The following is a 20,316-nucleotide window of genomic DNA, read 5'->3' as shown; positions in this document are numbered from 1 at the left end:
GTGAACACTGGAGGAAAAGTTGGAATTGGACTGCTAGGGACTAAATTACCATAAGGAGAAGGATGAAATAAAATATGGGATACCAGGCAATGTAACTGAGGGCCTTGAATATTTCTGAGTACAGGGATATAACTCACTTGAGGGGCTTTTTTAACCCCATTGTTTAAAACATTTGCAAAAGATGTTTAGATTGTTTAAGGTTCTCATATGAGTACTAGCCAGGAAGGTCCTCCTTATTGATTACTTTTAAAATTTGATTGAAGTTTGAAGGATGAGATTTCAAGCTTTTTGTAGTTAATGGAAATGCACTTCCAAAAGTATATTTTTGTCAATCTTCTTTTATTAAAGGTAAAATATGAAGAAAGTACAATATTGGTATCCCTTGTCTACGTGATGTATTCATAATCTGTTTGGTGATTACATCAGCAGTTGGCAAATAAAATGCACCACTGGATTTTCTTTTAATAATACAGTATAGAAAAACTTTTGCATGGTTTATCAATACAGGGAAATGAAATGGAAAATAAAATAGAATATTTTCCATTTGCATGCAAATTCCAAAGTTTCAGGACACTTAATTTTGGTACATTATCAGGATTTTCTGAAGAGTCCATGAATGATGAGGCCCAATATTGTATTTTAATAGTGACAGAATAGCTTATTGTTCTTTTACAGTACAAAGAAGTGTAGTACTAATGTCAGTACAACATCCAACATTCAATGAACTCTTAACTTCTTAGGCCTTAATATTTGTTTTTCCAATTAAAACTATAATCTGGATTTGGAATGAAATAGTCTTTTTCCCCCTCACACCAAGATTCAAACTTAGAGGAACTATCACCTATTTTAGGTTTGATTCCTTGAATGGAGGGCAATTCTTCATTAAATTCCTAAAATTTGAGTTTTTCAATATAAAACATAACGGAAAATACTAGGTTATTGAGAAGTTAGTACCATTGCATGATGGCTTGTTCTGTTTACATAGGTCTGGTGAATGTGATGAGTAGATTTCAAAATAATAATATGTTCTTCACTGATGCATGTATGGTACTTACTGTACACAACTTGTGTTGTGGTTTTAACTTAGTAGTGTGTATCTTACTAATATTCTCATATTGTATTGCATTTAGACATACGTAAACTTCTTTGTGTAGATTAACACCTCTTTATTACATTTGTTGAAACTGGTACCTGTACTTCTGTAACACTGAGTATAGAGTTTTTCATCCTAGGACTGGAAAAGTTGATGATAAGTTTACCACGAACCATTTTTTCAGATACGATTTGTACTTTTAACCATACTAGAATCTCCTGTAGAGTTGATACAGTGTGCTCCGTTGGTACTGTGGGTGTTGTGTAGCATCCCTTCAGCCTCCGATTGCATTGATTTCTGTCTTCCTTTCTTCCATCTCTTTGATCCTTCCCAAACCACCTGTCCAATCTTCAACCTTGTTGTGCTCCCAAAGAAATCCTTCAAACCAGACCTGCTGCTAGTTGAAAAATTATTTATGGTATGGTTAAATTAGTTTATAGCAATAATATATAATTTACTTTTGGTATTAGATGGATTTATATAATTTTATGCAGTTTCTTGTAGATTCAGATAGATACATTAATGGAAATTAAGGTGATGTATTGTGTTGCTCATTGTTTGCAGTCTTGTGCAATTAGTTTGAAATGCCTCAATGATGACTTAAGATTAAAAATTTTGCATTAATTTCCTGGATATGAGCTGTTGAAAGTGTAGCAGAGTACTGTATATACTGTATGTGTTTAGTGCATTCATACAGAGTACATAGGGTTAGAGTATTCATGTACTGTACTGTATATGCAGAGTTATTGTTTTTCATTAAGTTTATTTTATAATTGTCTAGTCATAGGACTTGTAAAGTTTCATAACTGATGAAACTTTCTGCCACACTACAAAGAAAATTATGCATTATTGTTCACGTGAGTAACTGTAGCATCATGTGTGTTCCTACAAGTATGAATTGCCTTTTGACTCTCATGCTTCAGTTTGAAGTTGGTGACAAGGTAACTATATCAACAAATGTTACCAGTATGAAAATTCTGACCACTGATTTTTCTTGTTCATTCTTGAATTGTAAAAGGAGTCAAGGAGGTACTTGTTCCCCAAACTGAATGTAGTATCCCATACTTCACAGGTAAATCTGGAGATAATTTTGCACCTTCAGTTAGAGGACCATCTCTCATTTGATGGCAACTGAACCACATCTTTTCTATGGTGCCCTCTTATCAAACTACATATTTAATGCGTTACACTTTCTTAGGCAAGACAACAAATGGCTTTTGGACAACAGGCGAGCAGAGCCTCCATCACTTTCTGTTGGCATCTTAATATCATACCCTGTATTGGGTAGGCAACATGCAAGAGCTGACAGAAGTGAGACAAAACTTATTCTGAAACTCTTAGTATGGTGTTTCAGGTTCTCTTTTAGAGTTAGGGATAGTATGCTCATTCCTTGCTTCATTGCAGGTTGCCACCAATGTGATAGCCCTTAAATTAACTTTGCAACAAGCTTTTTTGTATTTGGGGGGTCTCCTCTTTTACATGTATTCATACTATTGCTCAACACAAATGTCAAATTAGCATAAACCTCATCTATTTCTCATGCATTTCACTTGCTCTGAGTTTCATGAGATACAAGTTACTCTTGAAGGAAGCAGCATTATGCATTCTCTCTGGTTAATATTCTGCTGCTATTGTGAAATACTTATTACCAAAATTCATTACCTTTCCTCCTTAGTCTTCAGAATATTTCCACTCTATGCAAGTGGGGGTAGGGACCTATCAGTAAATAAACTACAGTAATATGAATAATGCTCTATGATTTCTTTTCATGGCCAGAATCTAAGGGCTTTTTTGATGACCTAACCATTATTTGCTCAAGTTACATATAGTATATCTAAGAAAATAAGGATAATTCTGAATTGCCCAGCAATATCAATCAAGTAGCAAAGCTGGTTATGGATTCTTAGATTATAGAATGCTCACAAGGTAATAACTTGAAGATAAGATCATAAATTTCCTCCAATGAGGTCCCATATTCCTGGAATGGCAAGAATCTTGCTATGAATATTCCTTGATTCAGAGTTGTATAAGCCATGAAATTTAGTGTGACAGAAGATCCAAAACAAGTACTGTACATGTATCCAACTCTTGTGTTGGGGGGGGGGGGGACTTTTACTGGAAGCTCACTTTTCACCAATTTAATGGACAAGGTGAAGACTTGTAGAAAAGAAGTTTTAAAGGTGAAATTTCTAAATGGCAGCTCTGTGCAAAGTTTGTGTTTTTTTTTTTCTTACTTTTTATCAATCTACTTGTGATAGGTTCCTGCTTTGGCAGACTGGTTGAAACTCTGTACATAGTTCTTGAGATTTTTAAGGAGGCCTTGTATCTCAGATGAAATTAAATTTTCTTTTTTTCACTTTCTTTGAGTGTATATATATGCTTTGATCACACTAAGTGTTGTTAAAGCACATGTAATTCAAGTAAGCAAAGAACAGGGCTAGATATGAGACTTCTCCTTAGTCAAGATATAAAATTGTCCGCTTTTCCTGGATGGATTGTCAACTGTGTGTGTGTGGACTAGCGATTTGTCTTGCTGTAGTCTGTGGAAAGCTGCTTTAGCTGTAGGATTTGTTGGTTAATCTCTACTGCTTTGATAGTTTAGTGACTGCTAGACGAAGACTACCCCAGTAGTTGTTTCCTTGGAGTGTTCAAAAGTAAGTGTGATAAACTCTGAGCTTTCATGTAGAATTCATCACGTATGTGGAGCTTTCTGTTTATGCTTTCATGCCATTTTCAGTGAGCAACAATTTTTTTTGCAGTTATTTCTGGAGGATTTTTAATCCCAGAGGCTATTATATTTCCATATATGCAAAGTTTCACAAGTTAGGTGTTTCAGCTTCACTGCATCAAATCTTAGTATATGTTGCATTATTTTTAACTTTTTAGGCAAGACATGTTACGGATGTTTACATTCAGAGCCCATCAAAAGTCTCTGAATACTGGTTTAGTATGTTTCTGTATTTGAGATAAAACGGTTGAGTTACATGTTTGAATCAAAAGAGTTTTCTCCTTTTGACAGTTGGCCACGAGAGTTTTGGTATACATCTTGATAAGATAGGGAGCCAAGCCCCCTGGTAATTACATAATGTAGCAAGTAAAATGCCTCTGAAAGAAAGTCACTGAACATGTAAACGTGTGATAAAAAGCATATTTAAATGACAGGAAATACTGAGTAACAAGTAACATTACAGAGTTGACAGTTGTCCCCTCATCTTGCTGTGAAGTTCTTGAGGTCAACTTTATGGCAGTGATTTAATTTGTACGGCAAACTGTTCTTGTGTAACATTCTACTTCTGTCATTCCAGAATATTCATCCACAATAAATTAAAAACCCTTAGAGCAGTGTTGATTCTTTACTACACAGAGAAGGAAAAATCCACTTATTACAGCAACTAGTTATCTTAAAGCATTTCCACTTAAGAGAGGAAAACATTTTTTTTTTGGGGGGGTCTAATTTACTCAGCATTTATAAACTTACTTTATTGAAATGGCAAACATTTGTTTCTTTTTTGTTAACTCTGCTGCTGTCTGTCTTTTCTGAGTCAGCTGTTGATGCAGGTCTTTGTTCAGTATTTAGGTTGCTGATGCAGTTCATTGTTCAGTATTTTGGTTGTTATCATGAATATTAAAATAACCTTCAAACTTTAGCCTGTAGATGATGCAAACACTGTTCAATTTATATTTGGTAAAGAACTGTTAAAAAAAACCATCAGATTTTGCATACACTATTCAGTTATATTTTTGTGACATTAAATTTAAAGAACATTGTTACAATTATTATATTTAAAGTACACTACAATAATTGTAAATGCTATTCTGTAACTGACATTAAATTTAAAGAACATTGTTGCACAATTAAATTTAAAATACATTATTACAAGATAGTACCTGCACACACTGTTCAATTGTTTGGTAAGGAACCATGGTACAATTGTATCATAGTACAGTAATAGTTTGTTTTTGTTTAAATTTTAAGTTAGATACAGCAAGTTTTGTTGCGCCTTTAAGTATATTTGTTGAATAATTGGGATTTTGTTAACTTGTATGCAATGTCACTATTGTTAGTTTTCAAGTTTGTTGCCTCTGTAAGATGCAAGGTCACTTTCCTAGAAGTTTCTGCTGGAGACTTGCAGAACAGACACATTGGATACTTTTCATTTCTTTAAACTGTGGTTTTGTTTCTGAAATTGTATAAAATACATTGTTGTAAAAAAACTATTTGCTGGGTGCTTCAAGTCAAAATTGTAATCAACAAAATAAATAATGAATTTGCCATTTATATTGGGGAAGAGCAAATTAGCATTTCTCAGTTTGCTGTAAGGCAGATTCTTCTTTGCTGTAAGGCAGATTCTTCTTAATGGCTTCTTTGGTACAGTACTATAGAGCATTAGGTTGAAGTTAATATTGTAGAAACATCACTAGGTTTTCTCATTTTCCTGAGGAGTCATAGAAACTTAATTTTCTGGGTGCTTCAAGTTGTACAGAATTTTCTCAGGAACCTCAGAGGGGTTTTTAATGTTGCTGTGAAGTCACAGAAACTAAATTTTCTAGAATTAATGCTGTGGATTACCAGGGTACTTTAAGCTGATCTCTTTGGTTATACAGTAGAATCTTCTTGTAGGAATATCAGTAGCTTTTCAGATTTTGCTGCGTTGTGCTGTAAAGTCATAGAAACGAATTTTTCTAGAATTACTGTAAGGCTGCGAAATTATTACAGTACTTTAATTTGATCTCTTTAGCTGTACAGTAGAATCTGTAGAATCATCTTGTAGCTTTCTCATCTTTTATCAGTGGCTTTTCAAATTTTGCTGCATTGTAAACAGAATCTTCTCATAGGAATTCCAGCAGCTTTTCTCTAATTCTGCTGTGGAAGTACAGGAACCTAATTTTCATGGTACTTCGCGTTAACATCCTTCCTGTGAAGTCAGAGAAGCTTATTTTTTTGGGTGCTTGAAGTTGAACATGATCTTTTATCACTGACATAAGAGGTACTTAGGTTGATTAGCATCCTTCCTGTGAAGTCAGAGAAGCGTACTTTTTGGGTGCTTTAAGTTGAACATGATCTTTTATCACTGACTATTATAATAGGTACTTAAGTTGATTATAATAGGTACTTAAGTTGATTAGCATTCTTCCTGTGGCGTGGAGAGAAAGCTCACTTTCTAGGTGCCTCAAGTTGAACATGATCCTTCCTGTGGAGTAGAGAAAGCTCAGAACATGATCTTTTAGAGAAAGCTCACTTTCTGGGTGCTCATGTTGAACGTGATCTTTTATCACATACGTTAGAGAAAGCTCACTTTCTGGGTGCTTAATGTTGAACATGATCTTTTATCACAGACATATTAGGTACTTCAGGTTGAATAGAATCCTTCCTGTGGAGTCAGGGGAAGCTCACTTTCTGGGTGCTTCATGTTGAACGTGATCTTTTATCACATACATATTAGGTACTTTGGGTTGAATAATATTCGTCCTGTGGAGTACGTACTTTGGGTTGAATAATATTCGTCCTGTGGAGTACGTACTTTGGGTTGAATAATATTCGTCCTGTGGAGTACGTACTTTGGGTTGAATAATATTCGTCCTGTGGAGTACGTACTTTGGGTTGAATAATATTCGTCCTGTGGAGTACGTACTTTGGGTTGAATAATATTCGTCCTGTGGAATACGTACTTTGGGTTGAATAATATTCGTCCTGTGGAGTACGTACTTTGGGTTGAATAATATCCGTCCTGTGGAGTACGTACTTTGGGTTGAATAATATCCGTCCTGTGGAGTACGTACTTTGGGTTGAATAATATCATTCCTGTGGAGTCAGAGTAAAAGCTCATGTTTTGGGTGCTTTACGATGAATATGATGTTTTATCACAAAAGAAAACATTGATCTTGTGTCCTTGTGTCTAAGTTAGAGAAACTATTTTCTGGATGCTGCAAGTGACAACAGAATTCTTAGGTCAAAATTGTTACTCTAGAAATGCATCTGTGGCTTTTCTAGTACAGAGTTGTTACTGCAGAAACACATCTGTGGCTTTCCTAATTTTTCTAGTACACAGCTGAACATGTCAGTGGGTTTACAAATTTTTCTAAGAACACTGTAGCAACATAAGCAACCACTTTCTCCTGGGTAGTTGGTCAATTGTTGGAATGTATTTAAGTGGTTTTTGCCGTGAAGTCAGATTTCTCATCACTGAAATATACAAAGTTTTCTAAGATGGTCACTACTGTTGGAATCTATTTCAGTGGTCTTTGCTGTGAAGTCAGATTTCTCGTCACTGAAATGAACTAATTTCTTGATTTTGAATTCTCCAGTGTACTTTGAACATCCAGCAACATTACTTCCTGGCACGATCTCAAAATTATCCTGGGTTTTTGCTCGAATTTCTCATTCCTTCTGACGTCGTTGAAATGATCTCCAGTGTATACTTTGAACACTGAGCATCATCACTTGTCACTTTGAGAAACCATTCTCATTCGAAATGCTAATTTCTTGAAATGAAGTGTATACTTGGAACACTGTAGCTTCTTGAAATGATCTCGGGTGAACATTGAGCAACATCACCTATCACTTGAAATTCTTCTCATCATTGAAGTTTCTTGAAATGATCTCAAGTTTGAACACTGAGCAAAATACTGTACTTGTGTGAAATGATCTTGAAATATTTATTCTCATCACTGAAGTTTCTTGAAATGATCTCAAGTTTGAACACTGAGCCAAATACTGTACTTATGTGAAATGATCTTGAAATATTTATTCTCATCACTGAAGTTTATTGAAATGATCTCAAGTTTGAACACTGAGCCAAATACTGTACTTATGTGAAATGATCTTGAAATATTTATTCTCATCACTGAAGTTTATTGAAATGATCTCAAGTTTGAACACTGAGCAAAATACTGTACTTGTGTGAAATCTTAAGTGTAGGCTATGCTTTGAACATTCAGCAACGTCACTTATGACTTGAATTTCTTATTCGCATCATCAAAACGCTAATTTCCTGAAATGATCTCCAGCGTATACTGAACATTCAGCAACGTCACTTATGACTTGAATTTCTTATTCGCATCATCAAAACGCTAATTTCCTGAAATGATCTCCAGCGTATACTGAACATTCAGCAACGTCACTTATGACTTGAATTTCTTATTCGCATCATCAAAACGCTAATTTCCTGAAATGATCTCCAGCGTATACTGAACATTCAGCAACGTCACTTATGACTTGAATTTCTTATTCGCATCATCAAAACGCTAATTTCCTGAAATGATCTCCAGCGTATACTTCATCAACATTGTAGCAACACTTTTAAAACTGTAAATGTAAATAGTATTAATAAAATTGATTTCACATATCTAAACAATCATTATCATTACTTCAAATTTTATTACTACTTCAAGATGTATTAAATAATTTAATATAAACTTTCTAAATTTAGATTAAACTGTTTCTTATTTACATCAGAGAATATCTAAACTGTTTCTTATTTACATCAGAGAATCTCTAATTTAATAAACTTTAAATTCTAATTTAAAATTTTCTTAATTTAATAAACTTTGTTTCTTATTTACATCAGAGAATCTCTAATTTAATAAACTTTAAATTCTAATTTAAAATTTTCTTTATTAACTTTCTAATTTAAATTTTTCTTAATAAAATATTCAATGTAAAAATCAAATACACCAAATTAATAAGTGATATAGAAGGTAAAAATTAAATATTCAATTATTAAATAATAACTGAATACAAAAGTCATTACAAAAGTCATTTTACAATAAACAAGACTTGAATATTTAAATGAAACTAAAGAAAAAGAAATGTATTTAAGTCATTTTACAATAAATAAGACAATAAACAAGACTTTATGAAACTAAAGAAAAAGAAATGTATTTAAGTCATTTTACAATAAATAAAGACAATAAACAAGACTTGAATATTTAAATGAAACTAAAGAAAAAGAAATGTATTTTTTATGATGAAATAATATAAGAAAAAATAAAAATACATGAAAAATTAAATTTTCTTTTTCTATGCATTTCTATACATGGACTCTCAAATTTGACCAAGATAAAGTGACATGGCTTTTCATCCTGATGCACTGTATTAAAGTTTGCAGATTGGTACCAGCTGTTATAGACAAACCGAATCATGTTATAGACAAACCGAATCAAGCTGGTACCAACTATTAAAAACTTACCCATTACAACATCCAACTCTTAGATATAACAATTGGAGGAGAGAGTTCATTAAAGTTTGCAGATTAGTACCAGCTGTTATAGACAAACTAAATCAAGCTGGTACCAGCTATTACAAAATTACCCATTACAACATCCAACCCTTAGATATAACAATAAGAGGAGAGAGTTCAACTCCTGGCTTATCATAAATTACCCATTACAACATCCAACCCTTAGATATAACAATAAGAGGAGAGAGTTCAACTCCTGGCTTATCATAAACTAGATATAACAATTGGAGGAGAGAGTTCATTAAAGTTTGCAGATTAGTACCAGCTGTTATAGACAAACTAAATCAAGCTGGTACCAGCTATTACAAAATTACCCATTACAACATCCAACCCTTAGATATAACAATAAGAGGAGAGAGTTCAACTCCTGGCTTATCATAAACTGAGATGAAACTTTTGACCTATAATAACTCTTCCTCCAAAGTTCCATAATTGACTATATATATAGTCAATTATTCATATACTGGTATAACTGACTATATGAATTATTCATATGCTGGTACAAAGTTTCATAATTCGTCGAATGGAACAAAGTAAGCCATGGATATCCATGAACTGGAATGAAGCTTTTGATCCATAATTCTTACTATTGGAGGTGGACATTTAACTCCGGGCTATATGGGATCCATAAGTCATCACTGACCGCCGGCTGGGCTATGTGGGATCCATACGTCATCACTGACTGCTGGCTGTTTTGATCCATAATTCTTACTAATGGAGGTGGACATTTAACTCCGGGCTATATGGGATCCATAAGTCATCACTGACCGCCGGCTGGGCTATGTGGGATCCATACGTCATCACTGACTGCTGGCTGTTAAGTGAATTATTCATAAACTGAGATGAAGCTTTTGATCCATATTGACCTCTGGCTGTTAGATTAACCATTTTAGGTGTCAGTAAACACCCCAAGCATAAAGTTAGATATGTCATTCAGCAGTTCAACTGCTCTATGAAAGCAAAAACTTACATTTGCTCAGCAATAAATTCCAGTCATAAAGTTTCATCTGCTCTATAAAAGCCAAAACCGACATTGACCAAGCAGTGAACTCCAGGCATAAAGTGTCTCATAAGCTTTATTAAAAGCAAAAACTGATATTTACCCCGGTAAAGAAGGCTAATCAGTAAACTGGCATAAAGTTAGATATATCATCCTTAACTGCTCCGTAAATCTGTGCACAAAATTTCTCATCTGCATTATAAAAGCAAAAATTGACATTCACCCCAATAAAGACGGCTTATAAGTGAACTCCAGGTGAAAGTTTGATTGGTCATTCTTATCTGCTCTAGTACTTCATTGCTGAATAAAAAGGGCCTCCCCTCTTATTTTCTTTGGAAATTAACAATACCAATCAAACTTCATGATACTTGCCAAAGCACTGCCTCTTAAGACAGTAGCTGGATTTTAGCTCTCACTCTTCAAATTGTCTCATTGCAATTATTTTGTAATAGTGAGCATCCCTGCCATCTACGTGTGTTTATATTGTCGACCAAACTACTTCATCCTAAGGCGTCTTTCAAAATAGAATCCTCAGGTTCTCCAAAGAGGACTTCCATACAGAACTTGGCTAACAAAGTGATCTTCCTATTAGTTCAATGCCCTTATTGTATCACCAAATACAAGGGTTATCAATTTACATTACCCACACAAGAAAATGACAAGTAGTGGATCTTCCAAATGTTTTCTCTCAAATGTTGGCAGGGCCTGACAGAAATGAATCACTATTGTACTGTTGAGACCTCAATATTGATGCCTATTCTTCAACAACATATGGAGTTGTAACCCTTTGACTTTGGAGGATTGTTCCCATGAAAGTTAGAGTAAAGGTTCTTAAAGTTTGGGCATTTGCTACTTCAGCTATATTTAAATGTCACTATTATGTTTAAACATTTATGTGGAAAAACCTAAAATGACAACTTGCAAAGAGTACCCATATGCAACCAAGATGTAAAACTGTGAAGAAAATGAACACGAGACACCACTCAAACAGCTATACTGTACACATGGAACTACACTATTAACCACTACAAAAGCAATGGAAATGTATAATGTTGCAAATTTAAACAAAAGAGGTGAGCATCAAATGACTCTAACAGGAACTGTTCAAAACTGCAAACGCTCTGAGAAAATACAGTTAAATGGTCAACCAAATGTTTGTTGTCCTTTTCCTCCTAATTGTAGAATATTTCCAACAAACAAGACATTTTCTCTCAGCACTGTAGTGGCTGCCAGTGTGGTTTTCAGAAAACCTCTTTTACTTTATTTTTACATTTTACTCAATGCATACAGCTACCTCATGTTCATAGACTTCCCAGACAGCTATCTGAACCTTAACTTGTGTAACACAAGCACCTTTCCCTTTACGCTAAACTAAGTAGCCACCTTACACGTTAGACCTGAGAAGTAATCAGGCCTTATTATGACTGAGCGCTGCTCACATCACACTCCTGAAAACTGTTGTAGCCTGGCTGGATTTGACAAAGAATACCTAACTGCTTATATCTTCACAATTTTAGAGCTACTCTCAGCTCCTGTCTCATTCCAGCTAAAACTGACATTGGTTTCTGTAAAACGATGGGTTATCCTTGTACAAATGTATTTTTTAAAACAAATTCTAACAAACCACTGCCCTAAAATAAATCTTGACTATCAAATGTCTCATGTTGAGGCTGACCCACTGTTCTTCTATGATTTGGTGTTGACACATCAATATGAGTAATTAAGTTTCAAACTGATTATGGGGGATAAAAAATGCAGAGCCTTTATTCACCTGAAAGGTGATTTCTCACCCTCTTGGGTAACAGGACCTCTTTTTTCCCCTACTCTAAAATGATTTACCCAGTCTCCCAAATTAAATGAAAATCTCGGAAGCTGTGCTGGGTATAGTGAAAAATAAGTCTGTCATCCTATTATCCTGACAGTACTGGCAAAGATTCAGGTAACCAATAATCTGTAAAAATGTTTCATGCTTGAGATTTACATCCCTATGAACAATTTATTCATCAATGCATGCTTACTTCCAAAGATCTTCCTTGAATTTACCAGTATAGTTAAAAAGTACCATAATCATATCTGTGTATTAAGATTAAAATACTAATCTCTGACGGTATATATTTCCTACATAAATATGAAGTGAAAACTGTATAAAGATCTATTAAAAATGAAAATGTGTATAAAACCCCAACACTTGTATTATAATAAAAGTACAATGTATATGTTTAAAAACCATGTAAATCTGTTTTTAATCACTTTTAACCTTGTTTAACTTTAAAATCTTTGTGTAATATTTATTTTATTGTAAATGCTTCTGTAAAGTACAAATGAAAATTGACACCCTACTTTGTGACGCACTTTAATAATGCATAAAAAATAGCACTGTTGTACCAATAAGCACCCAATATTGTAAGAACAAAAGCAAGCAAGAAAAATACAAGTTTTAAAGTCTTGTAATTTAGTTTGATTCTACAAATGTCTGTGTCATTTTGATAATGTGTTAAAAAGTTTGGTTCTCAGAAAATCAGTTGCATTTTGCTAAAAATATATTAGATGTTGTTTTAACCATGTACTGCATCTTGTGTTTCAGGGATACATTACAGAAAGAAAAATGTTCTTATTATGCCTGCCAAGTGCAGATGAATGAAACACCAAACCATGTGATGAAATATTCAAGCAATACCTTACTATTTGAAGTCAAAATGCATGCAAAGGCTTACTGAAATGTGAATGCACTGGATGCATTTTACATGCAACCTCAGTTTTAAAGCAACTGGATGGTACTGTTTGCTCTTATTTTATAAGGTACATAAAAACTGTATGCTATTTATTGCTAGTGCATCCAATATTTTTCACATGTATTAATTTTGACTTTTCTTTCCACTTCTGCAGTTCTCCAGATGGCACTGGTGATGTGTTAAATGACATCGGCAACATGCTAGCCAACCTAACCGATGAACTTGATGCCATGTTGGAACAAGAACTTGTACTGAAGAACTAAAACAAATTATTGGTGTTTAGTGTCATGGACTATAAAAAGCCTAGTTAAAGTCACTGTAATCATTTAGAGGCTATAATACTGTACTGTTTATCACCGATTAGAAAATTCTTGGATTAAACACAACATACTGTGAAGATCAACTAATATGCATTAGTAAAGTCTGTGCTGTATAGATAATTTTTGGTATGGTAAATTCATTAGAATATGCTGTATTCAGCAAACTTGAAGAAACTATGTACTGTGCTCCATAACAATACAGTAATGATTTTAGGGAGTTTCTTGTGCTATAATGTTGACTGTTTGTCACTACACACAAATTGTTAAGAAGTCCATACTAGAGTTAGAGCATGTTTATGGGAATTTACCTCGGTACATTTGCAACTATAAAACCAGAAAGGTTTGATGTTGAAAAAATGTCATGGTATTTTAATTGTGCTACCGGTTAATATCTATATATATGTATAATACATAAATATCTTACAACGGTTGAGGCTACATTATACCATTGGATAAATATTGCTTTTTACAATGCCAAATATGCACATTGATTGTTGAATCCAGTAACACTGTATAATGAAAACCTGCAGTGTTCATTGAAAACCAAGACACTGTAATTTATTCTAATGACCAGACAATCGTAAAATTTACCACACTTAGTCTCTTCATTTTGATTTATGTTTTGTTGCTTGTGTTAACTTTTCCTACTATGTCTTTGGAGATACATTGTAAATCACCTTTTCATGCTTATAAATAAAGCAGGTGCACTTATGAGCTAAATATTGTTTTAGGGCTTTGTTTCTTTGAGGTGTTATTACTGTATTCAGCTTTCTGAACTCACATTGGAGAATGATGTATTTAAATTACTAGCTTTCTTTTCGCATCTTACCATTATCTTAAAAATTGCAGTTGTTATCTCTTGCAATGTGGTAAAATATGTTCAGTCAGTGCATTGGATGTGATAAGCATAGTCTTATGAACGAAAGGTATATATTGTAACTGAATATGTTGATTTTGTTTTTAAAAGCAAGTGTTGTGTGGTATCATGTAATCCTCTCGAGCTAATCTTACCTAGGTAGAAAAGCACATTGTGTTTCTGTGTACTAGTCACTTATATGGCTGTTAAGCCAAAATAAGTGCAAAAAAATGTAATTTGAATAAAAACATATTTTGTTTATTTTTCTTGTAAATAAACTATGTACAGAGCTTGTAAATAATTAGGGAAGTCACAGACCATTGTTTATGGTAAATCATATGTTGTGGAAAGTGAGGAGGTGATTTTAGATGAGGTTTCACGCCATCTAATCTAGTAATCTTCATTTGTTTCACTTCATATGGTTTTCACATCACCTTCATATATCTCATTGAGCTTTTAAGCCCTGTGAAAGTTCATATTGAGGGAAAAGTTTTTATATAGGTTTTTCTCACTGTGGTAAGAGCATGGAGCTGTTAGCACAATCAGTTCCTGGCCATATACATGTATTTTGAAGTACATAACCATAACTCGGATCTTTAACCTGTTTTGTGTTAAAGTTTTCCCAATTGATCATTGTATAATACAGTATATATTTTAGTTATAGCTTGGGTAAATTTCTTTCCACACTAGTCCCAGAAGATTTCTTTATCCTGTGTTTAAACACTTGGTCACATCCACAGGGATACCTCTGTCAGTCATTTCTACATTCAACTCTATCATTGTAACTGAAGATGTGAAACTTTCAGATGTCCTCAGTTCTAGAATTTTATGATTTTTTTTTTTTTCTTTTTTTGCCTCTGTGGTAATGACTAGGGGCATGGCAGTGTGCTGGCTAACTAGAGCATTTTGATCTCAATGTTAAATGGTTGTCAGTTATCTGACAATAAAACTCAAGAGAGTTGACACAACAAACACAGGCTTGATTGAACTGGTGTTAAGTGTTCGGTACTTATGAAATGGGTAGGATACAATTCTTACATAGAAACATATAACGAAAAGGTTCTTTTCATGCTTACATCTGCCGCCAATATGTTTGCTCTATTAGCCAAGTGACCTGATATTAGACCAGAAATAGTGTGGCAGGATTGACAAGTGGTCGTCTGTATTTGCACTGAATGTTTGTACACATTATTTATCCTCATAGCAATACAGCATTATCGCTTATATATGATCTTTTGGGTTATCTTATTGTGATATAAAACCGAAAATTAGTATGTATAGGGAGATCGGTTTTGAATTTTTACTTTGTAGGCTCCAATGCTATAGTAGTTTTTAATTTTGTGTATTATATACGGTTAGGTAAAAAATTCAATTATTTTTTTTAATTCCGATACTATTGTACTATGACGGCCGCTGTCAGACCTTAATACTTTTGCTGGTGTCCATTTAGTCTTTTCTCTTCCCCATTGTATCTGCATCATATATCTTAATAATGACTATCAAAAATATAACCTTTAGTGTTTTCATAATTGTTGTTAATTATCCTTCTCTATTTTCTTTAAGAAGAAAGTTTTAAAAGAGTATGGGCTAAAAGTGTACATGTAGTAAGAAGACTGTTGCAATTGTTTCTCACTTATGGTGCAATCCTCCTTTTTTGTGCTGAGTGCCCTTAATGAGAAGATTTATTTTTATTTTCCTAGGGTGCCTAAGATTGAAATATCAAATTTAGGCCAAAGGCCAAGTGCTAGGGCCTTTGAGGTCATTCAGGTGTGAAAATAATGTAAAAACAATTGTCAAAGGAGGGTGGAAAATAAGATTGAAGAGAATATGAATGTATGTAAAAGGATTGAAACAGGTTGCAGCTAGGGACTGAAGGGTCACTGCCCACAGTACACCACATGAGGTGCACTGACAGCATAACCTCCATAATAAGGGGGCAGGGTGTGTGGCCATGATTAAGCTATACCTCAGTGGTAAAACACCGAGCTGCCATTCACGAGGTCTGAGGTCTAATTTCCTCTTGCTATCCGATGAATCTCTTAAATGGTTTGGGTAATGTCTCGGCCAGGAGTCAAAGCTCCTCTTGTATTTTAAGTTGTTTGAAATCGAGGTCATTATTTATCTCTCTTGTTCCAAGTGCAAGACCCTGCAACATAAATTTTCATTTTGAAAAAATCAGAACAGCTATAGTGTTTACAAAGGTGTTTTGACATTGGAGTGCCTCCAACTTCTTTCTTGTGCTAACAGTTTGATCAACATGGTCAGACTGTATGACTAATAAAACAGACACCCAAACACCTCCATGAAGTCACTAGAACATTTTGTATTGTGTGTATTCCCCCTGGCGATACAATCACTCTGAAGTGTATTTACAATTTTCAACATGTAGCCTATTATCAGTGAATGACCCTGAAAGCAATACAACAGCCATTTTAGGAATGAAACTGGTCATGATTGTATACAACACTGAACTAGTAATGTTTCTTATAAAAAAAAGTTGCACAAATTGTAGTTAGGCATGTGCATCATCTGAAGGCTCGGGCCAAATATATCCCTCTTATCCACTACAGAATAAATTACAGCCAATTAGCAGGCCACATAGGTGCTGTGTCAGGCATTTTGCAGTATTCGGCTTGCTTGCACTGCAAACACTTCTAAATACAGGTATACTGTACTGCCTTTCTGCAAGCCCATGTGAGCAACGCTATCAAAACCACTTATTTTTTTGTCATATAAGCACCTGCAAGTCTTTTAAATCCAATTCTGGATTCATTTCAAAAAATATTAATTATAACTACATTACCATCATAAGCATGGTTTTTCCCGGTTATGAAGAGACAACAAGGAAAGGTAGGCTAATACAGGTATATGATTTATAGCAATTCCATGTTTCTGCAAAACAACAAAGTAAATTTTTTTTGGGGGGGAGGGGAGATTTTACCAAGCCTGCAGTAACCAACCTAAAACAATCTTAAATCCCATGTACAGTTATTTGTATTTCTGAGTGTCGATTTTTAAACTAAAATTTCAGATGTGTTCTGACAGCAATTTTGGTCAAACTAAAAGTAAAATGCTCTTTTGTCCTATTTTCTTTGATACTGCTGAGTAGCCTACTATGGAAATTTGTGATACAATGCAATTACACTGCACAGACTCATATGAAAAGCAACATCCAGATTTAAACAAACCAAAGGGTCACCCCTAAGGGCAAAATGAGCCTATGCTAAGACAATTTTAAATTCTGAGGTTAGCATATATCCATGCATGTTTCTCAGGTTTGGCTGGATTTTGCAGTATATATTTGACATTCCATTTAATTCAAGTAATGTACTAAAATTGCACATGAAAACTGAAAGTTGTATTATCCCCATCCTCACGCAAAAAAGGAAGAAAATATATAAGCAATCAAGCAACTTAAAGATGTTTCTACAGTATTAACATGTATTATCCCCACCTTCACCCGAAAAGAGAAACACAACTAATTAAACAACTTTAAGGTCTTTTTACCATAAACATCCATCATACATACGTGCATACACGTAGTTTCCACAAAAAATTAACACCTGCTTTCCACAACAAAAAATTAACACCTGCTTTCCACAATCTATTTGGATATGTTCTCTTACTCTGGGAACCTAACACCCTCACAGAAAATACAGTTAGGTAATTCTTACTTCCCAGTTAATTGCATTAGAGTTAAACTATTCAGTCATCACAAAGGGTAATAGTTTATTTTGATCCAGTGCATTCTCATACCTGCTGAGGTCAGATACAACACATAAGCCTGGACACATTCATCCTCTTCCTGGTGGTGTTATGGAAAGTGTTCTTCTAAAGGCCGAAATGGTATATTGTACTGTACTGATCATGACTACCAGAACTTACGCAAACCCACATTAGCCACAAGGAATTCTTCACCCTGCTTCCCTGTGACCTTTCTTTTTTTTGGCTATGTTCTCCAGTCTGGGAAACCTCTATCCTCAAAGGAAATATATGAAGAACACTCTTAGTTGGAATAACTGGTCTCGATCTTACATCCCCAAGAATCGAATTCCAACACTAAACCATTCAGCCACCAAGAGGCACGTTTCTTCATATATTTCCTTAGGGATTATTGTTTGAAGATTAGAGAACATAACCAAATTAGCCAAAAAAAAGCTGGACCTTACGAATTCCTTGCTTTAAATAGGTCTGCATCACTTCTGATTATCATGACAAGTAGTACTCAATCGTTTCAGTCACTAGCAAAACACTTCCCACTACATCACCACACTGAAGATGAGTTTATATAACTTCAGTACTCTATCTGATCTCAACAGGTATAATTATGCATATACCAAAATACATTCTTAACCCTTTTGGACACTGAATAACTTAACAGTGTAATTCAATTCTCAGGAATGCTGTGCTGAAACAAGCAAGAATTTCCCTTACATATTTCCATCGGGAATTTTTGGTTTGCAGATTAGAGAATATATCCAAAAAGTAAAGGAAAGGAGGAATTAAGAATTTATTTGCAGCAAATGAGTTTGTACAAATTCTGTAAATCATGGGCAATAGTATAGCTTCATTTATGTCATATATGAAATACTTTGCATGACTTTGCATGACATTGCCATAGTGACAGTGTGTTCATTTCAGCTTGAACACTTTACCTGCCCACAACAGGTATAAGTATTAATATGCCAAAATGAGCACTGAACTGTCCTAGTGGCTGAATGGTTTAGTGTTGGAATTCGATTCTCAGGGATGTAAGATTGAGACCAGTTGCTGCTGCCTTTGGTAGAATATGCTGGCCATGTGCCAACACAGGCTCTTGCTCTTGAGAGCTGCCTGTCAAAACCACCATGTAAGAATTTACCTTAAATGTTTATTTTGTAAATACAATAAATTCAAGATTCAAGGGAGAGCCAACATACACAGCAGGGTAATTTGTACTCCCTTGTATGCATTATTTTATGTCTTATATTATACTGGATTTTAAGAAACTGAGGTGTTCATTACAGATTTAATGAAAAAGGAGGGAGGAGAACTAAGAACCACCTCGAAAATAAAAGGAAAGGGATGGGAGGAGCTCAACAACTTGATCACCCCAAACCCCAGTCTGTGGGACCTAGAAGAACTCTTTATTCTAGGAATGTGGAAAGAGAAAAGAGCCTTTTTAAGAGTAATGCCCTTTGCCAGACATAAAAAGTTAATTCTCTTATGGACCAATTGGGTATGTCACAAGAGTTTGTCACTGAATGCCCAATTCCCATACTGGCATCCCTGTCTATATACCTGTAGGTAGCAAAGAAATAGCCTCTATAAACAGGTCCCATGCAGGCTGCCCATGCTCATCCATCAGACATAGCTTCTGCAGAGATCCCAGAATAACATGCAACCAGTCACACTACAGGAAAACAGGTATCACCATTTCACTTGCTACCCATTTGGTACATGGTTTGCTGTTGATGACATTGTATCAACAATTAAGCTAAGGAGAGAGAAAATTAAATTAGATTAAGCTACTGTGCACCAAAATGGAATGTCAAAATCCCATTCATTAGTAACCTGAAAGGAAGTTTACTTTGAAGGTACAATTGACCCATGCCTATTCGCAGTTCGGGATTCACAGCTTCACCTATTCGCGAATTTTCCTGTGGAACTTATCCCTAAATTATTCACATTTTTGGTTTTGAAATGTTTACTAATTACTGTATTTTCACGTTATTTTCGTGACTAAATACATTTTTTTTATGATAAAAAAATTATATACTAATTTTCAAATACTAATATTATTGTAAACCAGCAAAATATTGAAAAAATGTACTTTTTTTCAATGCATATTAAATATTTAGGTGTTCTATGTGTAAATTCCCAGTATTTCCCCTAAGTACTGTAAAAAGTAAATGGGACTGCTTCAATACTATATGAAAGAAAATGGATGTTCCTTAATATAGGGGTAACCTGAATAGTTTTCACAGAAAATGGATGTTCCTGGATATGGGGGTAACTTGAACAGTTTTCACAATTGGTTATAAGCCATATATTTTTTTAAGCGTAAAATTTTGTAAGGTGACTTTGAAACGATAT

The 20,316-nt window shown here is 34.4% G+C and overlaps 1 protein-coding gene across 10 annotated transcripts in view; it reads left to right on the top strand.

Annotated features, from left to right (window-relative positions):
• LOC136848220 (caskin-2-like) overlaps positions 1 to 15,767 on the top strand; it is a 640,470-nt gene extending 624,703 nt beyond the window's left edge. For all 10 annotated transcript variants that reach the window (XM_067120563.1, XM_067120562.1, XM_067120560.1 and 7 more), the window contains one exon: positions 13,220 to 15,767. In XM_067120563.1, coding sequence (XP_066976664.1) covers positions 13,220 to 13,328 — 109 coding nt within the window. In that variant the 3' untranslated portion in view covers positions 13,329 to 15,767. The remainder of the gene's footprint in view (positions 1 to 13,219) is intronic.
• The last annotated feature ends 4,549 nt before the right edge of the window (positions 15,768 to 20,316 follow it).

Source organism: Macrobrachium rosenbergii, chromosome 18 (genome assembly GCF_040412425.1).
Source record: "Macrobrachium rosenbergii isolate ZJJX-2024 chromosome 18, ASM4041242v1, whole genome shotgun sequence".
Classification (NCBI taxonomy): domain Eukaryota; kingdom Metazoa; phylum Arthropoda; class Malacostraca; order Decapoda; family Palaemonidae; genus Macrobrachium; species Macrobrachium rosenbergii.
Note: the sequence above shows the minus strand (reverse complement) of the source record. Positions and strands in the feature narration are given on the sequence as shown.